This window comes from Protopterus annectens, chromosome 4.part0, assembly GCF_019279795.1.
Source record: "Protopterus annectens isolate FY-2018-M chromosome 4.part0, PAN1.0, whole genome shotgun sequence".
NCBI classification, from domain to species: Eukaryota; Metazoa; Chordata; order Ceratodontiformes; family Protopteridae; genus Protopterus; species Protopterus annectens.
In genome coordinates this window covers 1,476,592,405-1,476,611,142 of record NC_056733.1, presented here as the reverse complement: position 1 = coordinate 1,476,611,142, position 18,738 = coordinate 1,476,592,405, and the positions used below count along the sequence as shown (strand labels likewise).

The following is an 18,738-nucleotide window of genomic DNA, read 5'->3' as shown; positions in this document are numbered from 1 at the left end:
ATGTGGGGAGTTAGTAATGGGAATAGTAAAAGGGCAGCACTATTATACTGAAAGATATGATTTCACTGGAATTGTAATTTAGTTTGAATAAAATTTAGAATTAAAAATGTTATTATTGGTAATGGGACTGTTACAACTCCAGGACAATTTGCTTGAGAGACACGTCTGAGAAAAGATTCTAAATTACAGATGCAATATTTTTGATATCAGCTGGGACAGAGTGCAACAGCTGAGCAACATACAGTACAGACACTCACCAATATGATTTTTAGTTTTTTCTTTGCTTTAGGGAGAGCAGTTCTTGGGGGCGTTTTTATAGTTTAATAACTTGCTGCTTGCAAGGTTTCTGAGGTATAGAGGACATTGTAGGCAGTCTTAACATCAGAAAAAGGCTAGATTAGATAGTATCAGACAGATAAGGGAATGAAGTGCCACACCGTGATGTGCTTGGTAAATATGGTTACCAGCAAACTTTGCAATTTTACTGCTCCAGTTTAGCTATCTGGAAGGACTGTAGGTTAGTGAAAAATGATGAGGCTTATAGGACACCAGGGGGAGTACACAGGTCTCCGACTTTTTTTTTTTTTTTTTTTTTTTTAACAGCGCACAGCTCATATGCTGAATGAATCTTAATCTATGATCTAATATCACTCCCTGTAATTTTGTATTTCATACTAACTCAACTGTGTATTACTTGTTGAACATATAAATTGCTGTAGTGCAATTGTTGGATTTGAGGTGAAAAGACCACTATTTTTTATTTAGATTTAGTAGCTTACATTGCAAAATTTGAAAAATAAACTGGCTGGACCAAAGGAATGCTGCACAGCATCTTGGAGAAGTTTTGACTGCAGAGGCAGGACATATTAATGTCGAGTCATCCACATATTGGTTTAGTTTTGCCGAATGAGACTGGATGCATTTCATTTATAAATATGTTAAAAAGTAAAGGTCCTAATATTGAAATATGTGGCATGCCTAATGTTATTTGTTGGGAAGCTGACTGCTCATCAGTCCAGCATACACACTGTATTTGGCGGCTGAGGTAACTTTTAAATCAGTTGATTGTACTGGTTTGTGAGGCCTCGTTCCTCGAGTCTGAGATAACCTCGTTCCTTGAGTGTAACAGCACATAATATGAAACTGCATAAATGCTTTGGGAAAGTCTGAACAATAGGTCTGCAACTATTACACCCTGACCATTAGTTCATCTGTCATGAATATACTGTCCGAAAGTTAGTAATGCTGTTTCTAAGCTATCTCCTGACCTAAATCCATAATGATGTGGAAAGTAAATTGTTTTCGGTTATGTGGCTGATCAACGTTGTGTGAACACATTTTCAACTATTTTAGATGCACAGGACAGGATGGCTGTAGGTCTGTAGTTTGCTAGTCTTTATGTAATTACTTCCATAATGTGGGGAATCTTTCTTCTTGAAAACAGCAAATTCTAAGTGTAGATACTTAGTGTGCAATGGCTTGTGCAGCTGCTTGGAGATATGCTACTGGTAGGTTATTAACTGCAAACAAGGTAGGTTCAAGATTTGTATTTATTTGTTTATGTTGGTGATAGGAGTTGTGGTAAGTGAAACAGTTAATACGGTCAGAGTACATGTCATTCACTGATGTGTTGTGTGCACTGGATTTATTGAGGGAATTTATAGAATTTATGCAATATGAGTCAAATCTGCATGCTATGACATAATTTATTTCATCTGTAAAAGGGCAGGGTACAATTTCTGACTAAGATGTCTAAGTTTACTGCCTGCTGAACAAAACCCCTTTAGGGTTTAACTGTATTAGACTACTGGAAAATCACTGTAATTTTGTTTAGCCTTAGGACGGCATTCTTAGTTACATTTTCTAAGTGCTGCTACTGCTGCAGACTGTTTATTGATTTTTCTTTATGCCAGTTTTTCCATGTTATATTTCTGTTATTAATTAGATTTTATAATCTGGTGTAAGCCATGGTGCAAGATTTGAAATGAATTTCCAGTATTGCATTGCTACAGAGTTTAATACGTTGAGAAAGGGTTTGTTAAAGTGAGTTATGGCATCATCTAAAGAAAGTGTTTTCAATGGTTCCCAGTTGTTTTACTTAAGGATAGACAAGCAGACTTCCATACTGAATTTAGTTGCATTTCTAACAATTTTATAATGGATGCTTAAATGTATTTTGACAGGTTTCCATATGGCAAAAAAAAAATGGGTTATGATCACAAATGGTGTCAGGCATAATTTCTACTTGGGAAATCTTGTTGGGGTCTGTTTTCTCACCCACCAGGTTTGTACGTATGTCCACAGGGATAGATAAACTGTTTTAATCCCTATAGACTGATAGTAGAGTGAACGGTTTTGAGAGTACACTTGGGTCAACTGATAATAAGATCACACAGGATTACTATTTTAAGTAATACTGTTGTAGCTGTCCATGGTAATAAGCCTTCAGATGTTGATCTGTCTGCACTAGGATGTATATTCAATACTGCTACATAAATACCACTTCGTTAGTTAACTTTACTTCAGTACCACAAATATTTGGTATTTCTGAGGTACATGACAAGGTTAAAAACCTTTGAATATACAATGGCTACACCATCATATTGTTTCCTAGTACAATTATTATGGAAAATGTTATAACCACTAGACAGCATTTCTTCATGTTTTGTGTCTGATTTAAGTCAGGTTTCTGTCACCATCATTATATCAGGAGATATATTTAAGTAAAAGGCCTGTGACACTCCTAGTTCAAAGTTAAGGTTAATTTAAATGTTTCAGCAGTGGAATACCCTTAATATTACAACTCACAATCACTCTACATATATGGCCTTGTGTGACTCGTATGACATTCAGCCTCCCTGCACAAGTCTGTGGAGCTTAGTACTTGTGCACATTGTACAAGTTGAGGGATCACCGGTAAGTTTATTCACCCCTGGTGGTTGCACAATGTTATTCCTCTGTTGGAGGTGTAATGGTATAAGAACAGCAGCAGCAGCAGTAGGTCCAAAAAAACGGCAGCAAGTTCTTGATAAATATAACACTTTATTCACATAAAAATTATAAATAAATTACTCTGGTAAACAATATTTCCAAGCGCTTTTGTCTCTGCTTATTCATCTGAGTTATGCTTCAAATTATTAAAACACTTAATTTCATCAATACTTATATTAGTGGTACAAACAACATTCCTCAAACTTCTTAAATCAATCTCACATCAATTTCTCAAACATCTGTAATGACAGGTGGACCGGTAGATTACATGTGCCGGAAATGTGTAAAGGATTGCTTACATATTCGACAGATTTAAACAAAACATTAAGATTTAATTTCCTTATATAGTATTTCAGATCAATCACTGTATTGGATAAGTTGAAATTCCTCTCTGGTACAAACGTCATACTTCTAGATAACAAGTCACATACAGTTACATCAACCTGTAGTGAGGAATAATTAAATACATTAAAGTCACCAGTTTTACCCTTTAAAATAAGACACGAAGATGATATATTGTCATCAGTTATTGCGCCTGCCCCAGTGACCCCCCCCTCCTATTCACATTGCGACGTGCCAGCCGAAGGGACTTATGATTGGCTATACGAGGAAATTGGGGCTTGCACGTCATGTTCACACATCCTTGAGGGCCCATCTTGTGTGATAAATGGTGTTACTATAAAGGTGATAAGGAAGGGTGCATGTCAAACAGAAAGGATTGTGCATTGTGCTTTATGCACGGTCTGTCCCGCTTTTTATATCGGGAAAGCTGAAAGAAAATTAAGATGCAGGATTTACGAAAATCTGAGAGATATCAGATTAAGTAAAGACACTAAATGCACTGCCCAAACACTGTAAGGAATGTGAAGGACATAACTTAAAATGTATTACTATTGATGTAATTGATATAGATCCAAGGGGTGGCCCTTGGACCTCACAATTAGAAAAGCAAGAAGTATTGTGGCAGATGAAAACAAATGCTACACATTGGCCAGGAATTAATGATGCTCTGTCCTTAGCTTGCTTCCTTAAACTGAAGGCATTAAACAGATAAAGTAAGGATTTTTTAAGATACGTTATCTTTAAATGAGTTTTTATTGCTTACACCGCATTGTCTTTTTGATTTTTTTGATATATTTTTAAATAACCTTTTGAGAGGTTTAAATGTGCCTGACTTTTTATGAATATGTATGAGGTGTATAAACACCTTATTGGTCTGATATCAATTAAGGGGTGGATCTGTTGTTTTTAAATTCAATTGCTTTGAGGCGATATCGAAATGTATTAACCCACCAGTTAGTTTGTGTGGGAATGGGCGTGGCCTGTTTGATTGACAAGGTGGCGGGCAGCGTTTCATAGGTTCATAGATTAGAACTAGGCTAACTGCCCTTGTGAGCCATTTCAAGCCTAGCCAATTACCCCATGTGAGAATCAGACCCTGCACCTTGTGTCTCTAAGGTAAACACCTTAACCATTATGCCATCCTACAAATTCTTGTAAATACACCATGATTGACAAGGAATCCATGCACACAACAAACTCTATCCTCATTGAAATTATTACTTTCTCCTTTTTCAGGGGGGCAAGCCCCCCTGTACCCCCATTGTGGGGGTGCTACGCCCCCCGCTGAAGAAGTGTTGTGCAACGGTGCTGGTACTGCAAACATTTTCAGCCATTAATAACAGTAGCGTTTACAGAAACAGTTATATGGTGTGAACTCTGCCCATTGACTGACTGAAATGTGATGTACAACAGGCATTTTAGTCTTATACCTCTAGTAAAACATTTCTTTTTTGGTAGTGAATGTCTACAATAAAACATTGGGTTGCTTTCAGCACAGATGCTGAATATTAATTATACTGCAATGTGTCAGGCGAGGTTTGGGCGGGGGCTTGCTACTGTGCATCTGGCGGGTTAATACACTTCAACATCACCTGCTTTGATACTATCTGGTATCCTAGATAAAGTCTCTGAATAAGCAGAGACGAAAGCACTTTGAAATATTGTTTACCAGAGTTATTCATTATTTTTAAGTGAATAAAGTGTTACATTTATCAAGAATTTGCTGCCGTTCTTTTGTTACTACTGCTGTTGCTGCTGCTGTTCGTACATTTGGTTTGTGCTGGTACATTATTCCTGGTTTGGAGGTGTGATGGTGCATGATCTTACCAGCGCACACCATTACTGAGCCGCATGCAGCATGGCACCATTACTGAGCCGCATGCAGCATGGCACCATTACTGAGCCGCATGCAGCATGGCACCATTACTGAGCCGCATGCAGCATGGCACCATTACTGAGCCGCATGCAGCATGGCACCATTACTGAGCCGCATGCAGCATGGCACCATTACTGAGCCGCATGCAGCATGGCACCATTACTGAGCCGCATGCAGCATGGCACCATTACTGAGCCGCATGCAGCATGACACCATTACTCAGCCACGGAGGATGTACATTTCTTTTTTATGGTGTTGCACCATGACTGCAAGTCCCATAAATGTTGTACACTAGCTCATAATACTCGATGGTTCCCAAGTTTATGGATACAGGAGTTTGCTTAGGGGCTTAATTTTCATAATACCATCAGTACCTAGGCACTTCCAGGTATGCATAGCTTCAGTGGTATGCTTGCAATACCAGCCCTGTACAGTTGTGGAATTTATCTATGAATACTGCTAAGGGCTTCAGTTACTTTATGCTGAAAGACATACTTTACATATGCCTCCCTCTGATCTGTAATAGGCTCCCCCTACAGGTCAGGTAATGCGAATCCCCATTGCCCTTCAAACATTGCTTAGACAACTAGATGGGTGCCCTAAAATTTACTCCAAGACTTACAGGCCTTGCCCTCCTTAAAAGCAGTGTTACAGCCAAATGGTGGTTATTGGCAAGACATACATGGCCTCTGGTCATACTGATTTATATATCCTATGATCCTATATCAGTTACAACAATACCAGTTACTGTACCATGTACAATGCAATGGCTGTGTTTAGTTAAATATAACTATGTAATAGTCATTGCTGTTTTTTTTTTCCTTTTTTTATATTACATCAGGGTTATGGATGGATGGATAAGCAGTTAACTCTTATTATCACAGTCTGTAGAGGTTTCGTGGCATCTATGCCTACAAGTAAACAGAACTTCAGTTGCCAGTGCTGTCAGTACATTACTTCACAGAAGAATCAACCACATCACTCTATACCTACCCTCCACACTGTCAGTCTTGTAAACAAACAAGATTTTGAATTCCCCCATTCACATTACTCACTTCTGTCCCAAACTATGTATGTGACAGTAGAGAGAAACCCTGTACTTTATCAATCTGAATTTCAGTAGGTGACAAACAGAAGCTATTGGGCAATATCTTTTGCAAAAAACAAAAATGCTTTGATGACATACAGGCTGAAGGACTACTTTCGCAGACAGCTCCAAAAAAGAAAATTAATCAGTGCACTGAAGATCAGGTGACAACTAGAATAGGTTAATGAATTTTACAGTTAAACAATTTGCAGTACTATGGTATTACACACCACTAGGTAAAAAGAGTAATACAGTCAGCTGAGGCCTCTATGAGTGCTTGCAGGGATGGAGCACCTAATTACCTGCTTATATGCAAGTCAGGTAGGACCTGTCCACTAATTACTACAATTCTCTCCCATTCAGAATCCCAGGGGGCCTACATATGAGGAAAAAGCAGCAGGAGGCTTAATTTTCACAATCTCAATTCATTTCCTTCTGTTTTGCTCAATATATGTACATGCAAGATGACGCGTGCTGTGACTGCAACTGAAATCTTCAATACCCTTTTCTTACAAAGAAATGTTCTGTCAAGGTATATATTTTCATAATCATGTCACATGTAAACCTTCCAAGCCTTCCAGACTGCAATGGTTTGCATTCTCCCTTTCTGGAGCAAGGTCAAGGAAAAAAAAAAAAAAACTTGAAACGGATAGGATAAATGAACAATGCTTTTCACAGACATGTACTCACAAAGATTGATTTATCCCGTAGTCGCTTCTGGGCTTCCTCAGCTTCAAGCAACTGCTGCTGTCTCCTAAAAGAGAAAAAATACAAAAGTACATAAATGAATTAAAATGCCATCTTATGCCTAAATTAAACACCTGTATGTGCTTGCTGGTGACAGAATCAAAGAAGCTGAATGCTTTACTCTGCGTACAATAAAATAAGAAGCAAAACTGAAACTGGTAGAAAGAGTAAACTGGGGAGAATTCAGCATAATATTCATTATTTTACTCCATTCCCTGTCAGTTTTACCTTTCCAAGACACTGCAGTGTAGTATTTCTATAATTTTCTGAATCCTAGAATCCACCATCTACCAGTGCTTTTCTGTGTCACAACCTTTGAAATGAGGTCTCCCAAGTCTTTGTTTCTCTAGTCTGAAGTCTGACCACAATGGATTTGCTGCAGTCACATAGGAAGCACAGATGAATATTTTAATGCCAGCACCATACCACTCAAGTGTACCTTATTATTATTATTGGTGGGAGGTTGGCATGCAGGGTTTGATTCTCACATGAGGTAGTTGGGCTAGGCTTAAAATGACCCACAAGGGCAGTTGGCCTAGTAATAATCTATGAACATATTATGAGGAATTACCTCATTCGGGGTCTTAAAAAGTTCATGTTCCTTTAAGTTCCACATCAAAAGGGTCTGCCACACACTCAGTTTTAGGAAGTTTAATTATATCCATGGTAAATAGAAATTAATTATATAAATTCATTTAAGGATGTTTTTTATATGTAAAACCTGCATGTTTTGAGCATCCTATGACATTCACAGTTGAAGTTGTTAGTAAGCCATTAGTGTGTGTTCAACATTTTGCCCATTTGTTCCACATTATGAGAGCTAGGGCTCTTCAAGATGGAAGGTTGAGAGCTATGGCCAGCACAACACACCAGGAATGGCATGCTGTGTGTGTGTTACAATACCAGCCACCAGCAGATTACTAAGGCTTTGAGCAAAGTCTGAGGTGCAACATTCAAGTTTCTGTAAATCTGTGCCACACACAATATAACTTCACAACTTGGAATGGAAAAAGTCACTCAGCATTTTTTTCAATATTTACTCATGTACTTATATATTTTGTTGACAGATTATCTCTCATTTCTGTTTTTATTCACTGTATTAACATATTTACTGGGTATGCTATGTATGTAGCAATGTTTTTTTTTAACCTAGGGGCGCTGTTTGATTTGACAGCTTTTTTCAGAATCACACAGTATCGAAATGCAGATTGACAGAATCAAACCCAGAATTATAAAATGAAGCCCTAGCAATCCATGGCCTCAACTCTGTGCCTGTACTGCCAAAACTGACCTGAGTTTAGCGTAATGGTTAACGTCTTCATCTTACAGACAAGGTACAGGGTTTGATTCTGACACTGGGTTACTGACTAGGCTTAAAATGGCCTTTTAACGCATTTAGACTAGTACTCACCTTTGAACAAAGCTGAAATGCATTACACAATCAGGTGTCTGAAGTGCTGACAGAAGTGGCTGCATCTACCAGGCAAGCAAGCTAGCACATTTTGTTTCACTTCTTGTTAGAAAATGTTGATGTATACTCTAATTTACAACACTCTCACAAAGTTTGATTTATTGAATAATAAAGACAAAGCTGGTAGGTATGTACACATTTAGGGAGATTAATCCAAAAGAATATGTACATCTATGCATGGACCTCCCCACAAAATGTGTGTGTGTGTGTGTGTGTGTGTGTGTGTGTGTGTGTGTGTGTGTGTGTTAGGGGCCTACGGTTTGAAATCCACCAATGGCCCAAGGTAGAGTTAACTCTGCCACACCACCCTTACCAATTTGACATAGTATTTATTTATTTATTGGCATTTGTTTACCGGGAAAGTCTACTTGGCCAAAAAAAAAAAAAACATTTTCAGTGAAGGCCTGGGGAGAAAAGCTCCAAGGTAACAATAAAACTTACACAGTTTCAAAGAAGTTTCCATAAAAATGTCAAAAAAAGATCAAGAGAATTACAAAAATGAAACTGGTAGAACATTTACATGAAACAATTGTTAGGAAATAGTTAAAGCTGATATAACATTGCACTAACAGTGAAGTTAAACATGTTCATAATACAGACAATAACAACATGGGACAATACCAGCCAAAACAAAACAGTGCAAAAATTATATAGTTATGGTGCCATGAAATGCATGAAAATCCAGGCATTATACAGAATAAAAAGCATACATGTAGAAAGGGATACGAGGCATTCTTTGTCATAAGTAGGAAGGAAGGAAGAAACAAAAGGGGAAATGAGGAAGATGAGACATGGGGGAAGGAAAACTAGATAGGTTGGAACATAAAAAGAAGAAAATGGGAGAGAAGAAAGTAGATGGAGGGAGGGTTGAGGGAGAAAGTGGTTATGCAGTAAGATAAATGCAGGAAGAGGATTTAAGTAGTTACAAGTTTGTTAGGAATTATCAAGAAAACAAAAGTTGGAGCAGGAAGTAGATAAAACAGTTTTAGATTTGGTGAATTTGGTAATGGCAGAAGGAGGAATTGAAAATGTCCATTTGGAGAGGAGATGATTGTGCAGTTTTGAAGTTAGAAGGGCTTTGTTGTAAGCAGATAGATGTAGGTAGATTATTCCATATTCTGGCAATGTTCCAAGAGTATAACACCTGGCATGCATGTGACTTAGGTTTATGAACTTGAAGAAGATGCTGGTGTTCAGATCACAGAGACCTAATTTGGTTGTAAGAGGTGAGTAGGGAGCTAAGGGCAGGGCAGTCTTGTGGTTTATGAACAGCTGTGAGCTGAAGGAGTGATAGGTAGTGGGAGAAAGGTACATATTACTTAAGTTCGAACGTCATATGTTCGACACCATATGATCGAACTTTTAAAAGTTCAAACATTTCAATGGAGATCTCCGTACAGTGCGGAATGGGAAGATTTCCCTTTCCTGCACTGTAGTGCAATCTCAGAGTTGGCATATTTAAAGAACGAGGGTATGTGGGGGTGCAGGGGGGCTTGCCCCCCCTTCTTAAAATGGTCAGGTAGTTTTTTTCTATTTTTTTTTTTTTTTTTTTTTTGCATTTTGAATTTTTAACAGTTTGATCACATGGCTTCGACCATACGACGTTTGAACTTTTAAAAGTTCGATAACCTAATATACACACACACATGGGGGAATTCCAGCCATTGTAATTTTTTTTAGGGCAATGCAATAATGAGTAGAATGGCAACTGTTTGTGGCAAATTTAGCAATCTTGTTATAGCATGTTTCTAATTTTGTTTTCAGGGAGGATTACAGGTTGGTTAGCAAAGGTGCACTGTAGGTTAGTGAGGGTAACATACAACACTGTGCTAAAACATGTTTAGTTGGGAGGGAGAGGAAGTTTTTATGTCTATAGAGTAGTCCAAGTTTTTTGTGGGTCTTATTTACATTACTTTGGATATGTAAATCGAATTTAAGGTTTTTATCAATTACTGCTCCTAACAATTTAATGTGGGTTACTAGCTCAATTTCGGTAGAGTTAAGGGAGAATATATCGAGGTCAGCTTTGTTGAATGGTGTATTCCTTTTTGGAGTGAAGACCCTAGGTTTAGCTTTTTTGGGGATTTAAAGAAAGGTGTTTTTTTATGAAGCCAAGTTTCCAAAGTGTGAAATGATACTTGGGTGGTTTGTTGTAGTATATCTGTGGTAGAAGCAGAGCAGTCTATAGTGGAGTCATCTACATACTGGATTAGGAAGTCCTGCAGGATGGCTTGGTGGAGGTTGTTGATAAAAATGTTAAACAAAAGAGGGCCTAAAACTGAAGGTGAAATAGAATTCTGCCATTTAGCAGCATGTGCTTGGTTAGATTTCTTTTAAACTAATTAAGTGAATGGGGAGATGGTCCTACACTAGAGAACTGGGTGAGGAGGATATAATGAAAGATGGTATCAAAAGCTTTTGATAGGTCCAAGAAAAGGGCTATGTGTCCAGATTCTCAGTCTGTGTTGAGCATGTCTAAGAAGGATATTAGAGCAGAGGATGTGTTGTGGCCTGGGCAGAACCCATGCTGTGTTGGGGAGAGGATTTTGTTCTTTAGAAGGTAGGTTAAGGGTGGTTTTTGCACACATTTTTCAAGAATTTGAGAGATTGGGAAAGTATAACAATGGGTCGGAAATTAGAGATATTGGCTGATGGCCATATTTATTAAGTGGTAGGATGACTGCTTTAATCCAGAGGCAAACGACAATGGACTCTTGGATAGATCTGTTAATAAGAATGCTAACTGGCTATGCCACTGCCTCAGCAGTGATTTTAAGAAATTTGGCAGGAATTTTGTCGGCCCAGTTTGAGCGGGGCTTTAATTTCAGAAGGAGTTTTTTGATGCAGGAGGTAGAGATTGCAGAGATAATAAATTATGGCTGGGAAGATTGTTGTGTACAGTTTGGAGGACAGGTGTTAAAGCTTGGAGTGGGATAATGTAAAGTAGTTGAGGTATTGTGGGAGTTCTGAGTTAAAGTGTGTTGTAGGGGAGATGGAGGAGAGGAGGATGCAGGAATTGTATTATTAGGTAAGGAAAAAGTAACAGTAATATTAGCATTGTGTCTATAAAGTAGGAGTTAAAGATGCTAGCTATTTATTCAGGAGGCATGTCAGGGTATGAGCAGGATTGGCTTTGGCACCAGGGTTCAGGAGATTATCGATGGAAGACCAGAGCATTTTGGGGTTATTTTTTTCTATTTGTTTGCTAGTTGCATAAGTGCTGTTGCTTCCTTTAGGGATGATTTTTTTAGCTTGGTTTCTGAGCTGATTATAATGAATGAGGTCAGAAGGACAGAGTTTCCAAGCTTTGTCTTTCTTACTCATGACTTCTTTGGCAGCTTTTGTTAGCTATGGGGCATGATTGATTTTGACTCTTTTGGTTCTAGTAGGAGCTAGACTATCCACGATTTTTAGAAAGGAGTTATTAAAGAAGAGCAGAGCATCATCCAATGGAAGAGTTTTAAGACAATTTTAGTTAATGCAATTTAGTAAGCTATTAAATGTGTGGGGGTTAAACTGTGAAAGATTTTGGACAGGTTTGATATTGTGGGCTTTAGGGAAGGATGGGCGGGCTCGGATAGCATAGGCAGGGAGGTGGTCACTAATGGAGTTGGACATGGTGCCGGAAGCTACATACTTGGAGGGATCTGAGACAAGAATCCAGTCTAAGATGGAACCTTCATTGGTTTTATTGTTGTACCCAGTAGCTGTAGAGATTAGTTGGGTGAAGTGAAACAGATTTATGCTGGAGGGTGTATTTTTGGAGGAAGCAGTAGTCCAATCAATATTCATATTGCCAAGGATTATTGTTTAATTTTTTACAGGAGATCCAAGAAAGGAGATCTTCCGAAACTGAAATGTTGTTTCCAGGGGGAATGCATAAGACAATAATACAAAGTTTTATTTATTTATTTTGTTGATTTCCAGAAAGGAGATCAAAATCTCAGCATTTTGCAATTGTGAGATAGATTCTGTAAATAGTGAGATGTTGAGGGTATTGGGGTAGATGATGGCAACATCACCCCCTTTTTTATTAAGTATCTGCCCTAATTACACTGAAATCAGGTCCTGTATTGTGGGTTTTAACAAGGTTTCTGTAGCAGCTAGGATACTGGTTTTGTTTTGGAACAGCCAGGCATGGAACTCTTGAGGTTTTATTACAGATATTTTGAAAATCATGAGTAGTTATATGAAGAGTTTTAGGACAATTAGAGTAGTTTGCTTGTGAGGATATGAAAGTAGTAGAGGGCCCAGGGTTAGGGTGGATATGACCAGAGCAGATGAGGGATGAAAGGGTATGAAAGAGATGGAGTATATGTGAGAACTTGGAGATTGTATAGTGGAGAAAGTGGAACTGTGTGTTAAGTACATAATGTAAGTAATAGTGGAGAGGTTTAGAGTTTTGGCACAGAGAAGAGGAGTTGTGTGAAATAGGCTTGGGTTAATGTTGGAGAAGAAATTATGAGTGGAGCATGAATAAGTCATTGACAAATTTGTTTTGGGGGTACAGTGTAAGAGTTTAAAGCTGTTGCTCGTGTTAGAAGCAGGAGAAAGATGGAGAGAAACAAAAGGACTAATATCTGTGACAAGAGGGAGACATGTTAAACAGAGTGATGAAAGGCAGAAGGAGAAGATTGTCAGACAGGAAACGTAGAGGAGGAAGTGAGGGAGGGTGATTGGATGGTGAGCAAGTTGGAGTGATTAGGAAAGTATAAATGTGATGAAAGAGAGGGTGGGTAGGAATGGTGGTAGGGGAGCGGAGTGAGCCCAAGCATAGCGAGGGCAAATGGACCAGGTTGAGCCATGACCTAGACCAGGCTGAGAGAGCACAAAAAAACAATCAGAAGTTGCTGCAAGTCAAAGGTTGGTACTTTAAAGCCTTCTCAGTGTTATCTAAAAAATACACTAGAAAAAGACATTTAACAAGAAAAGGGGGAAGTCTAACCTATAGTCAAGGCCCAGAAATTACTTGGTTTAATTGCAAGCTTTTCAAAATGGGATGAGGGGGTACAGGGACCAGTAGTGAGCGTACCTTAGGTTAGTATTCTACAAACTTTAATTCTAGTGGAACCTACACTGTGGGTTGATCTTTTTTTCTGTTTAGTTTATTTTGTGATAGAGAGGTGTTTTTTAATGTAGAAATTTGCTGCAAACAGTATCCAAATACTATTTTAGAACTCATCTTTGAAAGTCTGAACAATTTTCTTACTATAAACAACAACATATTCTGTTTTTGTCTTAGGTGACCAATATGCATACCATTTGTCACTGGTTAGAAGCTATTTTGTCAAAATTTGGCTTAGTCAGATTCCCCTTCTCTCTCTCACACATACAAGAAAACACACATGCACATGTGCACATACACGAGCATGCACACACACACGTGGTGTTTCTGGAAAGGAAGAGAAGCAGTCTTTCCTCAGTACAGTTCATAAGTAAGTACTAGGCTAGTTGCCTTGTGGGCCATTTTAAGCCTACCCAATTTCCTTCAAAAATACAAAGCAGAAACATGATAGCTGTCAGAGAATATTCTAGTCATGGCTGATCTTTGGGGTGTACAAGGTAGGGACTGGGCATTCCTTCTCCTAGGTTTCACCTTGCTCCAGGTGGTACAGTACACCAATGTTGTACAACTGGGGTTATGATCTGAGCAGCACTTGGAATTTCAAAACAGTCTACTCCACTATGAAAAGTATCCACCAGATGTCAATTTAAAGCCCTTAAAATCACACTGCCCTTCCGAAAAATTTCTTGCTTTAACCAAAGTCCCTACAACCAAATCCATCTAAAATCCATAATGCCACATGATGAGATTCAAAAACATCTGCACTTAAGATGCAATGCTGGGCTGAATTCAGAAGCATTCTAAAGCATATTTGTAACTTAGTAAAATATTGTGCTCTTTGTGAAAACTGTTTCAGAATCTATAGGTTCCTAATTTATACAAATGGACTACTGACTGCTTGCATGTTTCTATCTTATTTAAACAATTACCTCTGACCTAATAACATTATCTGCTTTAAAAATCCAACTATTTCACAATGCAGTCTTTACCCAAGATACCTTATAGAGAATTCATTTGATTTTACTAAAGCCATTTTTAATGAAAAAGCAGTTTCACAGAATAAACAAAATTGAAAGCCACTTCCTTTGAAAAACTCACAGAAAAGAATACACTGCTTTTGTAGGGAGGTTGGCATGCCCTGCACCCTTTCTGTTGGTTAGATGGGACTCCACCTTTTGTTTATGTTTCTCTTTGTGCTGCAGTTGTCCCTGAAACTGCAACATAATTTCATAATCAGTTTTTGTGCCTTTAGATGTGGGTGACATGTGGGCTTCTTCTACAACATCCTTGTTGTAATTCACTATTTAGGCATTACTAAACATCTGGTCACTTACTAGTTTTTAGCATATGTTCACAGTTTGCCTGCCATGTCCCACTCTGCTGCCAGCCTACTTACTTTAAAAGCCCTGAGGCAGTGTAATATATGCCCCATGGTTATCAGTCATCTATTCCTTCTTTGTCTCTCACAAAAACAATTTTTGAGAGATGCAAACAAATGCTAGGGTTGGAGGCTAACCTCTCACTTAGCTCACTTCTACAAGTAGCTTATTAACGCACTGCAACCACCTAACAATACATAAAATATGCCACAGCTGCTTAGAAACATTTTTCCATCACTCTTGGATCTTACTTAAACATCATCCATAAAATATTAATAACTATAATACATCCACACCTGCACCTTCAACGTCACCTAATCTGAGTCACCCTGACTCTAAGCCTACAACTATTAGGGCACCTAAAGCAGGATACCTAACTGTATTAGAACCAGGTGACTCTATAGTTAAATGTACTGATGTTCACCTCATGACGTGTGAGGATATGGTTATGGCCATCTGTGTCACTCTAGTGTCACAATTAATGATTTAACTAGAGCCCTGACATCCCCTCAGTTGAAGTAGGAGTAGGTTTGCACTGTTAGTATGTCAGGGTTAAGGACTGTAGATGCTCTGCTCCAAGAAGGATGCACAAATAGAGATAGAGAGAGATTGCTGACCTGTCTATGCATGTGTCTGAAATAGGGAAGCAATGTGCCTTGAGCAGTACCTTGCTTTCTCCAAGAATGACGTTATAATTTAAATCATGGCTACTTAACTTTAACAACTGGATTACTGAATGTTGTCATTCCGGTGGGATCAAATCTATGTCAGCATGTGAGGGAATGTTAGTGAAGGCCTTCACCTTTTTTTCCTCTAGACAGCCACGTATTAGTTACGGCTTTTTCTACTCCCTTAGACTTTTGTTTTTAGTCAAAAGTTAATCAATCAGACTTTCCACCCTAGCATATTCTAACCTAGTCTGCATTGAGGTGGCTGTGTCATTGTAAGGAATCTGAATAGTAACCTGGTTTGTAGGTTTTCCTGAGACTAAAGTACGTTCATGTATATGTACCTGGTTCCACTGTCCTCAAAAAGTACAGTTGTGTAAACTTACCATAAATGTACATGTTCAAGTGTATTCACTGTTGCAGTCATTACATTTGGGTTATCAGCCTGCAGGTAGCCCTCAGCCGGCCTGAATATCAAAGTCTTGGGACCTGAGTTGGATGCTGTCTCTTCTTCTATGACGTCAGGTCGTCAGGGGTATAAAGCATGCAGCCGACGTCATTACATCAGTTTTTCTTGCCCCAGATGTCAGGTGCCCCATTAATAGGAAGTAATTGTATATAAGGTTACACCTCCAGCAAAAAGCAAATACACCAGAAAGGAGAAATACACTAAACAAGAAGAAAAGTATAGCCAAGAGAAGTCAGGGGGCTGGAGGGAGGGTAACCAGGACTGCAACAGTGAATACACCTGAACATCTACATTTATTGTAAGTGTACACAACTGTACTATGTTCTTCGTGTTTCACTGTTGCTGTCATTACATTTGGGTAGATTCTCAAAGCTAAGGAAGGGAGGAGGAAGTTACAGAGCATTAGGACCAGCTATTAAGCCCTGCAAGACTGCAGTGGCAAAACCAGCTCTGGAATTAGAAAAAATAGGCAAGTGGTAATGCTTGGTGAATGTATGTACAGAGCTCCGGGGTAGCAGCTTCTAGGATGTCTCTGGTAGGGACACCTCTAAGAAAGGCTGCAGAGGTAGATGCAGCCCTGGTGGAATGTGATCTTATCCCCTGTGGGGTAGGTTTTCCATGGTGCTTATAGCAGAAATGAATGCAATGGCCTATCCATTTAGAAATGGTTTGCTTTGCAATGGCCTTCCCCCCCTGCCCCTGCAGCAAAGCCAACTAGCAGCTGTTCAGTTTTCCTGAGAGGCTTAGTCCTGTCCAAATAAAATCGAAGTTGTCTGTGCACGTCCAAAGAGTGCAATATTCGTTCTCCTTTGTTCTGTGGATTAGGAAAAAAGGTTGGCAAATGTATGGGCTGATTAAGGGCCACACTGGACCCAGTCTTGGGCATAAAGGAAGGATTGGTCATGAGGGACACCCTGTCAGCATGGAAGATGAAGGGCTCCACTGCCATGAGGGCCTGTAATTCAGACACTCTTCCTGCTGAAGTGATGGCTAGAAGAAAGGCCGTTTTCCAAGAATGGAAAACTCTGCAGATGCAGCTGGCTCAAAAGGGGGTAGCATGAGCTTTTCCAATACAAAGTTAAGGTCCCAGGCTGGAGTATGGGCTCTCCTGGGTGGTCTTAAATTTTTGGCCCATCTGAGGAACTGTTTCAGCTGGGGGTGAGAGAAGAGGGGTGGCTCGGTATTATAATGTGCTGAAATGGCTGAGGCATGGATTTTAACTGATGAAAAGGAAAGGTCCTTGTGGAGCATCTCTGTTAAGCATTGAAGAATATGCGGTAAGCTGGGCACTGTTGTGCCCATCCCCTAAGTCTGGCTCCAGTAAAAGTATCTTTTCCACTTTTCAGCATAGGATTTTCTAGTACTAGGCCTCCTTGCCTCCAGAATGACATCTAGCACCTGCTTACTGAGGGATGCTATTGGAGAGCTCAGGGAATTAGACAGGCTGCAAGGTTTAGGGTTTGAAGTTAGGGGTGCAGACTCTGGCCCTCCTGCTGGAACAGCAGGGAAGGGGTCTGACGCAAGTACCAGGGTTCCAGCAGTGACATACTGTGCAAGAGGGGGTACCAGTGCTGGCGTGGCCAGTCTGGTGCAATCAGTATTGTCCTTTGTTTGCCCTGTTTGATCTTTAGCAGAACATTAGAAAGGAGAGGCAGAGGGGAAAAGGCATAAACTGAGAGGCTTTCCCAAGTGAAGGACAGGGCCATCCACTTTCCAAGCTTGACTGTGGGAAGTCCTTCTGCAGAATTTGTCCAATTGGTAGTTTTGAGGGGAGGCAAACAGGTCTATCTCTGGGCTCCATTTGTTTCTCCAAATGTTGAATATCTTTGGTTCCAGTTTCCACTCTGAGGGTCCATGATATTTCTGCTTAGGTCGTCTGCCCATGAATTTATCTTGCCTGGCAGGAATTGAGCTTATAGGTGCACTTGGTAGCCGAAGGCTATGTTCCACAGAGCCATGGCTAGTCTGCAGAGAGGATACGAGTGGGTTCCCCCCTTCTTGTTTATGTACCACATAACAGTGGTGTTGTCTTTACCAATAATTGCCCTGGAAGGATGTGGTCCTTGAAGGCTATCAGGGAATTCTGTACAGGTAACATTTCTTTTTGACTGATATGCAGGTGCATCTGACTTGGGTTCCATTTGCCCTGAATGCACTGCCCTGCCAAGTGAGCCCCCCATGCATAGTCTGATGTGGCTGTTGTTGGGGTTTGGGTGGCAGGGGGTAGATGAATGGCAGTCCCTTGTTGTGGAAGCAGGCCTCTGCCCACCAAAGGAACTCTGTCTTTATACAACAAATGATAGGAATCATTGATTCCAGGTCCTGAGAATGTTGACACCATAGGCTTTTTAGATACCATTGTAGTTTCCTCATATGCGGTCTTCCATATGGAATTAGTAGAATGCAAGAGGCCATGAACCCCAGGGCTTGCAGGAATTTCCTTGCAGATAGCTGGGTTTTTGTGGCCAGTAGTTTGAAGTAGGCTGTCCAACTTGTTTTGCTGGCGTGAGGTAAGCCATCTGGGAAGTTGTGTTCAAGCTTGCTCCCAGGAATACAATTTATTCGCAGGGTACTAGATGAGATTTCTTTTCGTTTATGATGTACCCCAGTGAGGTTAGAAGTTTCTTCACAAATACCACATGA

The 18,738-nt window shown here is 39.6% G+C and overlaps 1 protein-coding gene across 1 annotated transcript in view; it reads right to left on the bottom strand.

The window, feature by feature from the left end:
- Positions 1 to 18,738, bottom strand: part of DBN1 (drebrin 1) — a 1,456,369-nt gene that overhangs the window by 347,138 nt on the left and 1,090,493 nt on the right. Inside the window, 1 exon segment of the mRNA XM_044069321.1 lies at positions 6,987 to 7,050. Coding sequence (XP_043925256.1) covers positions 6,987 to 7,050 — 64 coding nt within the window.